Source organism: Macrosteles quadrilineatus, unplaced genomic scaffold, assembly GCF_028750875.1.
Source record: "Macrosteles quadrilineatus isolate MER2022 unplaced genomic scaffold, UCM_ALF_1.0 Scaffold_3__2_contigs__length_128488019, whole genome shotgun sequence".
Taxonomy (NCBI): domain Eukaryota; kingdom Metazoa; phylum Arthropoda; class Insecta; order Hemiptera; family Cicadellidae; genus Macrosteles; species Macrosteles quadrilineatus.
Genome location: NW_026542596.1, coordinates 119,606,452 through 119,623,774, shown reverse-complemented (window position 1 = coordinate 119,623,774; position 17,323 = coordinate 119,606,452). Strand labels below are relative to the sequence as shown.

At 33.0% G+C, this 17,323-nt stretch overlaps 2 protein-coding genes across 5 annotated transcripts in view; one reads left to right on the top strand and one right to left on the bottom strand.

The window, feature by feature from the left end:
• Positions 1-7,462, bottom strand: part of LOC128989105 (coronin-7-like) — a 42,807-nt gene extending 35,345 nt beyond the window's left edge. For all 4 annotated transcript variants that reach the window (XM_054410967.1, XM_054410968.1, XM_054410969.1 and 1 more), the window contains exons 1-3: positions 7,355-7,462; positions 667-844; positions 397-545 (exon numbers count right to left, since the gene is read on the bottom strand). In XM_054410967.1, coding sequence (XP_054266942.1) covers positions 397-545; positions 667-826 — 309 coding nt within the window. In that variant the 5' untranslated portion in view covers positions 827-844; positions 7,355-7,462. The remainder of the gene's footprint in view (positions 1-396; positions 546-666; positions 845-7,354) is intronic.
• Positions 7,463-9,730: 2,268 nt separating this feature from the next.
• Positions 9,731-11,905, top strand: LOC128990761 (uncharacterized). Its single transcript, XM_054413324.1, has 2 exons — positions 9,731-9,858; positions 11,063-11,905. The coding sequence occupies exons 1-2, from the start codon at positions 9,835-9,837 to the stop codon at positions 11,537-11,539; spliced, it is 501 nt and encodes a 166-aa protein (XP_054269299.1). The 5' UTR covers positions 9,731-9,834; the 3' UTR covers positions 11,540-11,905.
• The last annotated feature ends 5,418 nt before the right edge of the window (positions 11,906-17,323 follow it).

Sequence of the window (17,323 nt, the reverse complement as noted above, 5' to 3'; positions counted from 1 at the left end):
TAACATTATTCAAACCTTAAACTGGGATGTTAAGAACAATTAATTAAATTACAGAATAGGCCTAAATAATGTTATATTATTTTAACCTCAGTGATACTTTTAGGCATTTATAGTCTTAAGACAACAGTCAAATTTTGGTTTTGTTCTTATTTAACGTTGAAATTTTGTTGGATGTTGTAGCCTACTCATCAAGTCCAACGACAAATGATGTTTAATTTCAGAAATAACAAGAGATCTCCCTCCCAGGATCAAACCAGCTCCTGTTGGATTTCTATCACATTACCAGTTTAACTGGTATTAGTCCAAAAAGTGGATGGAAATATCTTGAAAACCGTTCAAGATATCAAAAGACTGACTTCATTCTTTTTTATTTAAGTTAAAACTGATTTAACTTACCAGACAGTCTTGAGATCCTGTAGCAAGTAATCCGTCATGAAACGGCGAAAAGTCCATGTCCGTTACTGTATCTGTGTGAGCGTACAGTAATGGCATTGTTTTGCTTTTTCTCCCACAGTCATCGATTGGTAAAACTGCCAAACTTGAGCCTACAATAATTATTAAAAGTTATTTAATTAGGCTAAGCCAATACACACTATATAAAAAAAATTTCATAGTCAAATCAGTTTTAGTTTTAAACTTAAAAATAGAAAGAATCAAAAGTCTTACCGTTGTGGTCAACATTGAAGGCCATAAACGCAGCAGAAGCAGTAATGTTGTTTCCATAAGTCTGATAGGAGCCCACAGAAATGTCTCTAATACAAGCCTCAGGCTTGGGAACGATGGGAGCGGCATTCTTAAACTTGGATGCTTTAAATCGCCAAGCCATTTTCACACTTCAGGGATCCTAAACAAAAAGAATTTATACTGAATAACTTATACAGAGATTTTTTTGTTTATATTTTTTCTGTGCACACTGTAGACAAACTGTAGGCCAACATTAAAGGAAAGAGGAGAAATAAAAGAAAACGCTGGAAGCTTAAGAATGGAGAATATGGGTCGACTATCGGAGGGATACAGATCCATTATAGTTGTCAGCATTAAATTGTTAATGCTTAAATAATTAACTATGATAAGCAACAGTAAAGTAACTAACTTATGCACACAATTATCAAGGATGCATTGAAAAAAAAGAAACTCCTTGATCATGAGATATTACAGACCACTGCAGGATAATTGTTGCAAGATTGTTAAATATTAGCCAGCTCATAAATAACTATAGCAAATCTTGTTATTAAACCTCTCTGCTGTAGTAAACTAACCACACTACCTTATCCTAAAAATTAAAATTTTAAACCGGACCCCGTTAAACCGAAACTGTAATTTATCAAATCAATTGGAAAATGAGGCTGAGCAGGAGAGCTTGTCAGCCGTGGTGTAGATAGCTGGCCCGGCATCGGCATGACAAGAGTCACTGCCGCCGCGGCCACTGACCTTCTCAGAATAACCCGTTGCGACTGACCAACCCTTCCCCCGCTTGCGCATTCCATGAAAACTTTCTGCATTACTATGGCCAGTGTTACATTTGTATCAGTGCACTCGTTTGCATCTGCTCCTTTGTGTCTTGCGATTGAAGTAAATTAGGCCTAAATGTAAAACTGTTTCTACCCGTATGTGTGTGTTTCATAAGATTAACGGGTTACTTACGGTGCTGTTTTTTTATATATATATATATATAATTTTACAATTTGTAGGCTAGGCCTATAATGTAAAAAAATACCCCCGCCGCAGCAAACTTGCAGACTTAGCGAATTTCCATTTGCCTGATTGGATTCAAACTAAAATGTCTCCTTAAAATATCACATTTATTCCCTATTTAAACAGAATTAGTTTAATGAGTACTTAGGTTTGCTGCAACAGGGAGGGTAAAAAAGTTTTTTTTTTATGTAAAATGTTAAAAGGTACTGTAGTTTAGTAAGAAATTCATGTATTTTCCAAATTTAATCAAAATATGTTCATAAACAAGCAAACTACAACAGTTGACTTATCTTACTAATGTTATAAATGTGAAAGTTTGTTTGTTTGTTTGTTTGTTTGTTTGTTTGAAGTTCAATCACGCATAATATTATAAATGTGAAAGTTTGTGTGTTTGTTTGTTTGTTTGTTTGTTTGAAGTTCAATCAGGCATTAACCACTGGACGGATTGGGCTGAAATTTGCCATGATGATAGCTTACATTTCCGATTAACATATAGGCATATTCTTATCTCAAAAATCCTTTCGGGCTCCGCCCCAGTGGCTCTGTAATTCCCCATGTTAACCTTATAAGTATTCATATTTAAAGGGAATTAAAGAAATTAGTCAGCTGTTTCAACTAAAAAAGTTGGTTCTATGATATGGAAAAGCATTAAAAAGTTATAAGATTTACCAACAGGGTGCAGCACTATATTTTTTTTGCATTTATGAAAACAGCTAATTTGAACTAAGCAGCAACAAAAAACTGTGATTCGCAATGAGAACTGTCAAAGTAGGATTGTTTACAGTTATGTTTATGTTTTTCATTTCATGAATAATTTGTGATATTTTGCGAATTGATAATTTATTTTTCTCTATTGTTTGGTGAAATGGTAGAACATTATGGCTATGGTAGATGTGTAATACTATAGAATACTGTAAATTTTAAAAAGGAAATTTTATCAAACTGTGTCCTCCACCCATTGCAATCGCAAAGCTTGTATAACTGCAATAAGCATTTTATACTTATACTAGTGGCCTGTAGGGGCCATAGCCCCTAATTTAGACTACAATAAAAAAAACCGTATATAAAAAGACAAATAGGTATTCGAAATATCTTTTTAAAATTATCAATTTTATGTTACGGTACTTAAAATTAACAGTGTTTCTTGTTTTATATCTTGGTTTCCTTCCGTTGGAGTCGTATATTAGTTGCTTCTGATGTGTCAATGAAATACAATTGTAAAATAATGATAAATCAATAACACAACATATTAACAAATGGAAACGTGCACACGGTTTGGCCTGAGCCCGGAGAACGACGAATCAGAGCTGAAATCATACAGCCAAACATTGCACATATTTTCTAGTTTAAAATTGTAGATTTGTTTTGTAATCTTACGAATTCTGTTATAGTTTCCATTTTAAGAACCAAATGCAAATGTAAAGGTTAAAATTATTATTAATTATTATGAAGGCAACTCCCCATTTCACGGTAGTAAGTCAGAAATATATCTATGAATTTGTCCCTGAATTTGAAAACAGTAAGGCCCATTTCCCGGAATCTCTTTTTGTGTGGCGGAAAGCGACGCAAAAGCCATTGCACTGTTGTCTTGCCTTATGTTTTTATGAAGTTCGAATCATGTAAAAACAGTTCTTTTAGTACGTCATTTACTTGTGGTTGTGGCATGTCCATTGTGGCAACATGCGTTGAAATGTCAATTTGTGGCCTTCTCTGCGAATTGAAATGTGCCACAATGCATGCAAGTGCTTTAAGAAGACCTAGATTGTGAGAAACAACACTCAAGTCATTTTCCAGCGTTCTTCAAAAGACAGGTTTTATTTAAAACATCTTCTGGATTTCTTTCACAGTTAGGCCCTACATGACATTCTCTTTTGCATTTCTTAAGTCTGTTGAATTCCTGGACACTCTTCCACGTCTTGCAGGTCTTCCCCTACCCTGTCTAGTTACTTCACTCATTATAAAACGGAAAACAAAAAAAAAATAAACACAATTCATTTTAAACATTATTTACCAACATTGACTTTCGGAATATGTAAACATTGCAAATAAATAAGTAACAGCTGATAGAATGCAGACGTTTTTCAGTCCCCATGCATTTCTTATGGTGGATATTTTACGTTATATCTCGTTTTCTGGTAACTTTATGGGAATTCTGCTATTTTTCCCGAGTCCCTGGGGTCAAGACCTTTAATTTAAGACCTCTCCCACTTTTCTGCGACTTACCAGACGTCCACAATTTTCTGGTAAAAATTTGGTCTTACAGAATTATATATATAGATTCCAACCCCGTACGAAGGACGGGTACTCTGCTAGTTATCCATAAGAATAACATGGGAATTTTAAAATTACAATTTTTTTGAATTTTCTCCGTAACAATTAGGCGCATAATAACGCTTCAGTAGGCCTATACTAAATTATTTGTTTTTTAAAGCTCTACAAAATGGTATAAAAAGAAATTGTGAAATTTTGTGTTTTAGGGTCAAAAATGGGAAAAACCTATTTTTACCCCATAAAGCCCCCCATAAGCATCCGTTCTCATAGTCCGATCATGCTGGTTCGGGAACTCATTCAAGATTATCTCGCCTTACACCTTCAAAGCAAATTTTATCAAAATCGGACAAAAATTACTCAAGTTATCGTGCGGATGGACATATATATAGATATATTATACTTATAGATAAAAATTTGAACCAATGGTGTTTTTGGCCTCTGGGGACACCAAAATGAAAAAGTAAATCGGTCCCGGGCTTAGGTCTTACCATGAAACCTACGGTAATAGCTCTACTTCCCTACAGGGAAATTCGCTAAAAGGAAACATGTTGTAATGAGCATCAATAAAAACTAGAAGCTGTGAGATGAAGAGGAAATAGAAGAAATTTTGAGGAATGTAGCTGCAGGTTTCAACAGTTGCTGACTGGATTATAAGTAAGGAAAAACTTTTAAATATTACCTAACAGTTCCTAATCGTAAAAATATGAAGTACTACTAATTTTAAAGAGCTAGGCCTAATGAATCATTGTTTTTTTTTTGGTTCACACAACAAAGGGAAAAAGGAACCCAGGTAAGGTTCTCTGTTCTTCAGAAAAGGCTAAGCTTTTGGCTAAAATGCTTGGCACAGATATAAAAAGAATTTGATGCTAGTAACAGGTGGCTTAGCAGGTTTAAAAATCGCTATGGGATTTGCTATATTTATTTGGAAAGAAGTTGTCAGCAGATGACGATGCAGTTGATGTTTTTAAACATGACTTGAAGAAATTATCAAGGGTTCCACAAATGACCAAATTATTATCAAGTTATTATTAACTTTAAAATGTTACCTAAAAAGTTCTCAGCCTGTACAAAAGAAGGTTACTGACCAGTCCTGATCACAGAATGCAAAAAAATCTCCCTATATACTGTTTATCAAACACATCTGGAACCTTTAAGCTTTTGTTGATATGGATTGGAAAGGCTGTGAAGCCCAGAGTACTATAGAATAGCCATGCAGTACTTAATATTTACTATCTGAAAGTCGGACAAAGTTGTACGTTGGTGCGACTCATTCTAGAATATTGTTCAACTGTATGGAGCCCTCATCAGAAGTACCTTGTGATGAACTAGAGAGGATCCAACACAGATTCGTCAGGATGGTTGAGGTAAAAAATGGAATTCAATATCACCAGGTTCCAGTTGAAGACCTGTCGCGGGACCTTGGCCTACAGCCTCTGGAGGATTGTAGGGCTATCGCTGTTCTGACAGTCCTTCATAAGATACTAAATGGTAGTAGCCTACCTATTGACTGTCCTGAAATCCTACGACAGATCCAGCTCAAAACTCCTTCGTGCACCCGTTCAAGAGACCTCTTTGCGAGACTACACCACCGCACGAACTACGAGGCAAATGGGGCTGTGGCACGCATGCAACGAGCAGGAAACGGCGTGTCTGATGGTGCTGACTTCTTCCTGTTTGGTGTTGCCTCATTCAAGCGAAGGGTTAGAAGAGTGTTTATGTAGTCTATTTCTTTTGTTTTTCTTTTCAAAGTCTACACCACTGTTTCATTGTTTCAATTTTAGTTATCATTGTTATCTTTATATTGTTATCTTTGTTGAAAGCATTTATTTCCACACTGTTTTTCTTTGTTAATTTATTGTTATTTCTTTTATAATGAATTTAAACTGTTATTCTTTGTTAACTATTATTGTTATTCATTGTAAAGCTTAAATTGAATTGTTTTGTTGTTACTGTTATGTTTTATCACTCGTTTTGTTGCTTGCTGCTGTCATTTTTACCACCATGTTGCCGTTTCTCATTTTTGTTTTGATTTTAACTGATTCATTGTTAATTAGCTTAAGTTAGTTAGCTTTAAGCAAGTCTTGTATGTTATTGCACTAAATTGTACCAAATATCAAAATGGAGCAGCTGTCCGTTAGAATGTAAACTAAAATAAAATCAAATACAAAAAAATAAATAAATAAAATAAAGCTGGTGACCATACAGAGTAATTGTAGGCCAACTACTTTCAGATCGTAGATATTACCTAAATATCCACATCATGTTTGGGCCTCATTATTTTTGGAATTGGGTACACTTCCATATCTATTGACACAAACAACCGAATGAGTAATATGGATTATTCAATTTTTTTATTCAATCTAACTTATTGTTTGGTTGGTTAGGTTAGGTTAACCTTACCTAACTAAAAACGATAAGTTATATCGAATAATTGATATAGGCTAAGTTATAGATTGATATTTTCATTCGGTTGTTTGTGCCAACAGATATGGAAGTGTACCCTTGGAATTTCATGTAGAACTCAAATCTATATAGAAAAATTTATTTTAAATTAAAATAAAAAAAGTTGCAGATCTGTGGGACTGTGACAGTGGGTGAGTCGCTGTTTGTCTCCGGCCAGCCCGGCGAGCGGGTGAGTTGGAGTCCCGAGAAGGTTCCTAATCCGCTGGGTATCATGACCAAATGGACGGACTAAGTTATAACTTTATTTCATTCACCCAGTTATAGTGAAATTTGTGGTCAATTTATAAAAGTGATTAGGCCTAACTCAAACCGAATTTAACCCAATTTATGAATCAGGATTAACACAAGCCCACCTATATTTTAATCAATTTTGATGTATGCAAGGATAGTTAAGAATCTTAACTGAACAACTGAAAGAGTGTGAAAACATAATGGGGCTTCAATAATCTGACATCTGTAACTTTGCAAAAATGGTTCATAAATTGATTTGTATAGGCTAGGCTAAAGATACAAATTAATTAGCAAACATCTAGACTCTGATTTGTGTTAAATTGACTTAAAATTTTATTGATAACGTAATCATCTAGGCCTAGACTAGGACCTAAGCTTAAGAAAAATAAGCTGTTTATTGTATCTGTACTTCTAGTGCAGTCTGAAATACAAATTTCAGAAGATGTTCACTGATAATACAAATTTAAATACAAAGTAAGAATTGATAGAGTAAATAAATGTCATTGAAATTCAAGCCATTATCAGAAACCGGCTGCTTTACCTTATGACGGATAACAATGGAGAGCTTAGCCTAAACAAAACCGACAATGCAATGAAATTCTCTTACTGTAACTACTGGGAATGAAACCATAAAAAATACACGGATTTAATTTGTCTATTCGATGTGTTGAGAGTAAATATAGAGTAAATTTACCTTAGATGACACAAAAACAACTCCTTTTAATAATGTACTTATGTCACAAACCACTTTGTTTACTTGTCATACAGTACAGAGACAGACGTCAACCAATACACACAAGCGTCTGTCAATTTCTTAACCAATGACTGAACAGCAGGAAGTAGATTAGCTAAAACTTGACCAAATACTTTATAATAATAACGATAGCTTCTTAAATTTAGAACTATTTACAAGTTAGATTACACATTGTCAATGTATATAATTTTTTATTTTATAGTATTTCCTACGAGAGCAAAAATTAAAGTTATTAGTAGGAAATTACTTGTTATTATGACTTGTGTATTAAGGGAGTTTCCTTCTTACCAATTGGATAGAGTGAACGGCCAGTAAACATCAAACACCTTCGATCCATGGAGAGTACTTAATTTGAGAGTACTACAAAAAAGTATAATAACAATTCGTAAAAGTATTATATTGTCTGTGGTAAAAGTGTATTAAGCTCCACCCTCGTCAAATCGTGTCATAAAAGTAAATAATTAGACTATTCATTTTATTATTATTATGTTTTAAGTGTTATTTAATATTATTAGCCAAATGTAAGCCGTTTAAGAGATGTATACAGTATAACCAACGGCTCAATACACTTAAAACCGAGAGGGGGCATAACCATAGATAAAACATACTCCCCCAAGTGTTGGTTAGTCTATGGCATAACCTTCCCTATTTTACTACATTATTACAGATATTGTTTTATTCATTCCTTTAATACATTAGGCTATTACATTGGAAATAAAATATAGCGTGAAATAAATAGGTACAGTACCTACCTACATTACTCTTCTACTTTCCACTGCTATTTCTGGCAGTATTAGTATTTTTTGTAAGTGTGTGTGCTCCTTTTACTTTCTCCCCCTATACCATAGTATATGGAGAAAGTATTGTTTTCGTCAACATTTTCAAGTTTGAGTTTTGAGTGGATATATTCGTGGAGTGATGTCTGTGTGTGTGTATGTGTGTCTGGATGTGTACAGAGCTAGGGATTACACCTGTGGCCCGATTTCGATGAAATTTGATATGTAGGTTCTAATCCATGTTATCTCCAGGCGTTTTTTTTTCATTTTTTAAAAATTTTGATTTTTAATGGGGATTTTCCCATAAAAACCCATAAAAAATAGGAAAAATCGAATTTTCTCAAAAATGGCCCGAACGATTTTGATAAAAATTTAGTATGTTGTAGCCCTTTAAATTCTGAACAAAATTGTACAAATCCCATTTCCGTATATTTACTCTCGCCGCTTACATGATAAAGGTTATTGACAAACTTATAGGAGAAAGTTGTCAGAATGCTGATACCGTTTATTTTTGGTTTGCCTCTCAGTCTCACTTGTTCACCAGTTTGAGTTGAGGGATATTTGTTCTAGGAAGCCTAACTTACCTCCTATCAGTGACGTAGCCATCAGGGGGTGGTCCTGGGGGTCCGGACCCCCCCTTCCAGTCTTAAATATAATATTTTGTTTGTTAAATGAAATGTTAAATTATATAATCATACTGTATTGACGTTGGGGTTGATTAGTTTCAATGCCAATAGAGCTAAAAAAGACCGTGTTAGGTCCTATATTTTTTAAATATTACCCGGGCCCCCCTTTTACCTGGGGGGGTATGGAATACCACCAGACCCCCCGGTCGGTCAACCCCCCCCTATTTTGAAATCCTGGCTACGTCACTGCTACTATATAGAAAGCTGCGAACTTATAAAGTGAAAACTCATAATATTACGCAGGTGGAAACCAGCAAGCATAGCTCGAATCGTATCCGTCCAAACTCCTTTAAATACAGATAGAAATGTCAGGGTTAAAGGTTGTATCTTCTCACCTCTTCAACTCAGCAAGAAACACACATCGATATCAATAAAGACTATATATACTATATATACTATATAGACTATATATACTATATTTATATATCAATATATATATATATATATATATATATAATATCGATGGAAACAGTCTTCAAGTGTAGATTTACTTTATTGCTAATTGAATTGGTGCCATATTTGACTTTGAATACCTTTATCAAGTTGTTGGGCATGCCATTTTTTACACCCTCAAATGTTTTAGAAGGTAAATAAATTGCAATTTATATTGACAGCATCACTACCGATGCCTAATTAATAGTCCATTGTGATTAATCACACCAGTCCCCAGGTACTCTGCAGTAATTTATAAAATTTTTTTTGCCCTTGTGTATCATTATACAAAAGAGGTAGATATTTGACTTTGCTTGCGTACATAGATACATACAAATGAAAAATATTTTTGTAATCTGATATGATTCATCAACTCTGTCATTTATAGTCATCCAGATTGTATATCAGAGATTACTGACCGTTTTTAATGAGGTGTACAGTGGTCAACAAGTGCTTTGGAACGATTTAGTGTAATTGTACAAATGTTTATTTAATTTAAGATTTATGTTTTTTTTTTTTTTAGAAAATGAAGATTCATTATCTGGTTGTGGTACGTAGGCTGTTGAGTAAAGCTAAATTCAGGAATATTATTTTTATCCAAATTTTAAATTGAAAATATGAATTGTCCTCTAATAAGCATAATTTATTACTTAAACTAAACTAAATGTATGTCAAACTTGTTGTATGTGTGATATAGAGTAAGACATATATGCTAATTTATTTGGCCCCTGTAATAGGAAAAAGTTTTTTTTTTAATGTTGAAAATTTATTTTTTTATTTAAATAGATGTTTTGAAATACTTTTGTTTGTTTGTACAAAAGCTTTTATAAAATATGTTCTGAAATTTAATTTATAAAAAAACAGGTAATTTCTAAAAATTACTTGTGATACAAGTACAATTAATGTAAAAAATCAACTGGTCGATTTTGAGGAGTGTTTTCTTTCAAATAGGTACATTCAATAATCCCTTATAAAAGTTATTTTGGTATGGAAGTTAACCAACAAACCATTTATTGGGTATTTACATATATTCACCCATAGTTTTGTTATAGTATGATGCTCTATTATGATAAAATACTACTGCTCATATTGATTGATTTTTTTGGACAGAACTTGTGTTTTCTCCCAATAAGGATTATAAATACAAATATGATTGTATCTTATCCAATTCAGACTTATATAAATACAGATAAAATTTACATACATGATGTGATAGCTGTCTATATTTTAACTCTATTATAATTTATTGTTTGGCTCTTGAGTGTTTTTGTCTATTTTGTAACTGTAACCACCATAACAAAACTTAGTTTCAGTTGAGGAAATGGAAATATGTCAGTAAATATAAAAACATACATGGTGTCCAGTAAGTAAAAAGCAATAGCCTACCTCAGGAAAAAGTTTAAAAAAATAGTCAAAGTAAAGAAAAATAATAATGTTTGAAATTTTTTCCAAAAACACTTTTTTACTATGTCATTTTGTACTTTACAAATACTAGGCTAAGGTAACAAATAATACTTTTAAAAAAATTAGCTTGGACGGATCTAAAATTTCAAAATGTCGGACTTCAAAGTTCTTAAAGTCATATTTCATGAAATCGAGTGACTCCAACCACAATGTTACAAAACATAGCATTTAACGGGGCATAGCTCTTTACTTACTGGACACACTGTGTAACAACCAAGAAATATTAAAAAATAGACCGACATTAAGGTATAAGTTGTTCTGATGACTATCAAGTATACTTTATATTCCAGATATCAGCGTGTTTTCTATCCATCAGCAGCAGCTGCAATGTTGCCTCATTCGGCTACAGTTCATCTTACTACGATGACTACAACACTGGACCCCAAGTCGGCTTTGGCTTCGGCCCTGGATTTTTCGGATACACAGGGGGATTCGGACTAGGCAGCCTGGGTTTGCTCTTGGCAATGTTGATGAGTCGTAACCACCACCCATCCCCGAGAGTCGTGCACCACCATCATCACCACTACTACAAGGAGAAACCTGGGGGAGGTTTTGATTACCAATACAAAAATGGGGGTCCAAAGGAGGGTCAAAGTTCCTACGGCCAAGAGGGTCAAAAGTGGGGTCAAAGCTCCTACGGCCATGAGGGTCCAAAGTGGGGTCAAAGTTCGTACGGCCCCGGTGGCCCTACAGATCCTGGAGCAAGAGGACCAAAATCTGATGGACCATTTTCTAATTTCTTTAAGAATATGTTCCATCGAAGATAGATAGCTAGAAATAAGATGAAATTATGATCAAACATCAAATACACTCTTTGAACTAGGTACAGAGTCAAATTATTCATCAAAGTCAGAGTCTTAAGTGCATTTGTATGCATTGGTGACTGGTGAGTCGGTAGCTCAGTAAGTAGCGTGGGCCGTGACAGCAAGGCAGTGATGTCAGAGGTTCTCGTATTTAATGGTACAGTTTATTAAATTGCTTTTACCATTAAATTGGTAGTTTTTAATGGCAACTGTCAATGTTTACAAGTATTTTTATGAAATGAACAACTACAATGAATGAATCTTAAGTAGTTATTAGATCATCTGATCGACTTTTACAAAAATTTAATAAAACAGTTTTTTGTGTCTTGTTGTGTTGTAGCATTTATTTTGGGACTCATGAACTTCCTTCCACTTCTCATTCAAAGATGTCTTTTCCATGTTTTAATTCGACATTCAAAGGTGTCTACTATAATCCCAAGAGATTCTGTGTTGTCCTTTTTACCTGTGTTTTTCTTTTTTAGAATTACCGGTAATTGAACTACATCAACTACTGTACTTTTATTAAAGAAAAATTCTCACTGTGTGGTTTATGATTTTGTAAAACCAATTTTCACCATCGACTCCTAATTCAAACATATGGTGAAACTAAAATAGTATTAATTGCTCACACTTGTACATTATATCATTCCGAATTTAACGATTTCACTATTTTACGATAACAAAGTAACATGTACCTATCTCTTGCAATCGGTGTATTTATTAAGGTATGTCTAGTTCAAAACAAGTAAGTTATGTGTGCACCTATTCCCTTCCAAATCTTTATAAATAACAAATTTTGTTCATGCAAATCTGAAATTAATAATTATTTTATTTTCTCCCACCAACTAAAGGTACAAACTTTTGATTTATCCTATTAGTTTCCTAAAATAATGGCAATATTTATTGTGACATGATGGATAAATTATAAATTTATCTTTATTAGTACAAAATGCAATTATAAACTGCATTTGTAATTTATTTGTAACTTACCTGTTTAGTGAATGTTAAAAATTTTATTTTAAATACACTTACGCAGGTTCATAGGGATATTATGTAAATGGAAATTCACTTAATCTGCAAGTTTGCTGTGGCAGGGGTATTATTGTATTATTTAGTTAAAAAAGAAAAGTTCATTTAAAAAATAGGCTTATAAAAAGCTGTTTTCTTAAACACTGTACTAAAGCTATCATAGCATAGCAACATACAACAAAATATGAAACATTTTAATCACCCAGCAAAATATTTCCAGGTTTTTGCTGTATGCATTGGAGACAATCTAGACAACAACAACCCAGATGACAGAGGGGTTGGTCAGTATCGAATAGGAAAATAAAATTAGACATGTCCACAATCGTGCATTTTTGTGTGCGCCAAGTACATGCTTCTTAGCCCATGCCTTGACACAGATAGACGCAATAACGCATGCGTCAAGGCATGCCCGAAATGAGTCGAAAGGAGCTCCATTCCATGGCGCACAGCGTAGCACAAGGCGATCCACCAGCCTTGGGTTTCTGTGTGTTTCAACTTGCAACTGCTTTAAATTTTTGACAAGACGTCCGTGCGTGTTGTAGTTGCTTGAAGCAACATGAATAACTAAGAAACCTCAGAATTCGTAGAAGATTATAGCTCTCATGTATGTTTGTGACACTTACAAAGTAATAAATAAATATATACAGGGTGTTCAAAAAAGGTGCGGACATATTTTACCTAGTGATTCCTTGGGTCAAAATAAAGAGAAAATCAAGAATAACAATATTTCCAAAACCGCTTCGTTAACCAGATATCCGCCATTTTGTATTTTTTACAATAAACATTTTTATCTTATAACATTTTCAACCGATCTTTATGAAACTTGGTATGTATGTTAAGGTAAAAGAGCCCCGTGTTAGAAAAAAAATCATCTTTATTCATCTTAAAATTTTAAAATGTCGGCCATTTAAAGTTTTAAAACTTAAATTACTCAAAAATGGCTGATTTTATGAAAGAATGTCAAGAACACTTTTATTTAGCATTTTTAATTATCTATCAAACGATACCAAGTTCAAAAAGATCTAATAAGAAAAAGATAAAAATATTAGGATTTTTAGTTGTAAATAGCGCGGGGCAAACCTGACTAGCTGCTGCCTTATTCTACCCCATTTAACAACTAAATATCGTAATATTTCAGTTATTTCTTATTCGATCTTTTTGAACTTGGTATCGTTTGATAGATGATTAAAAATTATAAATAAAAATGTTCTTGACATTTTTTCATAAAATCAGCCATTTTTTAGTATTTCAAGTTTTAAAATTTTAAATGGCCGCCATTATTTTGCAATTCTAGGTTGAATCAAGATGAATTTTTTTCTAACACAGGTCTCTTCTACCTTAACATACATACCACGTTTCATTAAGATCGGTTGAAAATATTAAAATATGAAAATGTTTATGTAATAAATACAAAATGGCGTATTTATTTTTTGATTTATTTTTGATTTTCTCTTTATTTTGACCCAAGGAACCACTGGGTAAAATATGTCCCCACCTTTTTTGAACACCCTGTACATATAAATTAATTAAATTAAATTTTAATTAAATTAATTAAGAAAATTACAAGTTTTATAGAACTCCTTCATCCACATTGTACGCCTTGATTTCTTACATTTTTGAACTTTTCTTATCACTAAATATGCAGCTCAAATTCCTCCTATATCAGAATAGCGTCGTCTTCCTTCATCTAGAAAAAGGTATCTAAAAAGTTGGAAAAGTGAGGCATGAGTGTGGACAGCTGAAAGACATGCCTCAAATTGCATGCTATAACGCATGTGTTGATGCATGTTGAATTTGAAACACATTGTTGAAGTTTCAACACCCTTTTTTGAAAGGGTGTTGAAACTGAGCGCACGAGTGTGGACATAGCTATTAAAATATATTCGGGTTGAAACAATTTTTTATAAATAGTTTAAGGCACCCTGTTTTAACCTTGCATTTGGCCCTCCACATAGGCATGTGCTTGGAACTATCCAGCAAAGCAAAGGGTGAACGGGTCCAGTACAGTGGTGAATTGCCTATGCCTGATAAAAAAGAGTGGCAGGTACCAGGATCCGAACCCTCGACATCGCTACATTGGGAACAAAGTCTGTGGCGCTAAACTGACTGAGCCACCCTCACTGTAATGCTATTAGAAGTGATTGAAGAACGTATATTTGTTCACAACCTATTTCTGTCCACATTTTGAGTGGACTTTATACTTAAAAATTCTTTCTGTCTTTTCCCCATTAAAAATTTAAAAAAATATATATTTTCGCCATCATTCTAATCAACTTAAGAAGACGGTTTATAGATGGGTATATCTTAAAAAATTTGGCTAATTTCTCTATTTTATTAGCAAATTTCCCTATAGGGAAGTAGCTATTACCGTAGGTCTCATGGTAAGACCTAGGCCCGGGACCGATTTACTTTTTCATTTTGATGTCCCCAGAGGCCAAAAACACCATTCGTTAAAATTTTTATATATCTATATATAGATATATATATATATATATATATATTAATAAATAATATGTAAAATAACATGAGTAGGTACCCTTTTTACTTTCTCCCCCTATACCATAGTATATGGAGAAAGTATTGTTTTCGTCAAAATTTTCGAGTTTGAGTTTTGAGTGGATATATTTGTTTTGGGTCCCCCTGGACCCAAAAAAGTGGTTTTCGAAGTGATGTCTGTGTGTGTGTGTGTGTGTGTGTGTGTGTGTGTGTGTGTGTGTGTCTGTGTGTCTGGATGTGTACAGAGCTAGAGACAACACCTGTGGTCCGATTTCGATGAAATTTGGTATGTAGGTTCTAATTTATGGTATCTCCAGGCGTTTTTTTCATTTTTTCGAAATTTTGATTTTTAATGGGGATTTTCCCATAAAAACCCATAAAAAATCGGAAAAATCAGATTTTCTCAAAAATGGCCCGAACGATTTTGATAAAAATTTAGTATGTTGTAGCCCTTTAAATTCTGAATAAAATGGTACAAATCCCATATCTGTAAAAATTATGGTTCAAAAGTTATGGTCAAATATGTTATTTTCCCATAAAAACCCATAAAATAACGACAAATAGGATTTTAGAAAAAAATACGGTTTTGATTTAACATAGTATGTTATAGTCCTTACAGTTTTGATAGTTTTTTTTTAATTTTTTTAGAAATTTTTATTTTTAATAGGGATTTTTCCATAAAACCCCATAAAAAAACGGAAAAATAGGATTTTCCCAAAAATGGCCCGAACAATTTTGATAAAAATGTTGTCTGTCATAGTCCTTTATATTCTGAACAAAATGGTACAAATATAATTTCTGTAAAAATTTTGGTTCAAAAGTTATTGTAAATTATGTCATTTTCCCAAAAAACCCCATTAAATAACAGAAAAATCGGATTTTCCCAAAAATGGCCAGAACAATTTTGATCAAAATTTAACATTTTATATACCTTTTAAGTTCTGAACAAAATTGTACAAATCCCATTTCCGTATATTTACTCTCACCGCTTACACATGATAAAGGTTGTTGACAAACTTATGGGAGAAAGTATGTGTCAGAATGCTGATACCGTTTATTTTATATTCTTTTTTATTTAATATATATATATATATATGTGTCCATCCGCACGATAACTTGAGTAATTTTTGTCCGATTTTGATAAAATTTGGTTTGAAGGTGTAAGGCGGGATAAACTTGAACGAGTTCGCGAACCAGCATGATCGGACTATGGGAACGGGGGTTTATGGGGGTTTTATGGGGTAGAAATAGGTTTTTCCCATTTTTGACCCAAAAAACAAAAAAATTTGCAAAATCTTTTCAAACTATTTTGTAGATCTTAAAAAAACAAATAATTTAGTATATTGAAGCGTTACTATGTGCCTAATGGTTACGGAGAAAATTCCAAAAAAATGTAAATTTTAAATTCCCATGTTATTCTTATGGAGAATAAGTAAACTGTTGTAGTTTGCTTGTTTATAAACATATTTTGATCAAATTTGGAAAATGTTTTTATTTCTTACTAACTATTAACATTTTACAAAAAAAGCAGTTTTACCCTCCCTGATGCAGCAAACCTAAGTACCTGTTAAACTAATTCTATTTAAATAGGAAATAAATGTTAAATTTTTAAGTACCGGTAGACATTTTAGTGTAAATCCAATCAGACATATGGAAATTCGCTTAGTCTGCAGGTTTGCTGCGGCGGGGGTATTTTATATTTATTTCAAACTAAAATTGTTTATGTTTCATGAAGAAATGACTCATATAGTACTGCATTTGCTGAGGTGATGTTTTGGATAACTGTCAATGATATAATTGATGATATAACTGTCAATTTTAACTTTGTTTATTTGAGTAGCATTATTTCAAATTTAAATGATTCCATTACGCATAAATTTGTTCACATAGTTTGCACTTTTAGTTTAACAGGACATTTATTTTACATTTATTGTTGTAAAATTTGATGAACAGCAATTAAACATTTATAATAGATTCTGAAAATGGTTGTATGATATTTTCGAATAGGTAGATTTTGTTTTCCTTGGCTAACAGACATTTGATAGGTACATTTCATTTTTGCTTTGATATTAAAGTAAATTGAAATGTAATAATTTCCTAAAACTGAGTTATACTGCAGTCAGACGATGTTTCATATATACTATTGTTTGTTAAGTTTAAAACATGTTTTCAAAAAGCTACATATTTGTTAACGCTCCGATATTGTTGTAGTGTTTGACATGG

Bases quoted from the DNA above. Each gene is read 5' to 3' on its own strand.
- LOC128990761 (XM_054413324.1), top strand. From the start codon at position 9,835: ATGAAGATTCATTATCTGGTTGTG. The intron at 9,859-11,062 runs GTACGTAGGCTG...TTTATATTCCAG, and splicing joins AGATTCATTATCTGGTTGTG to ATATCAGCGTGTTTTCTATC.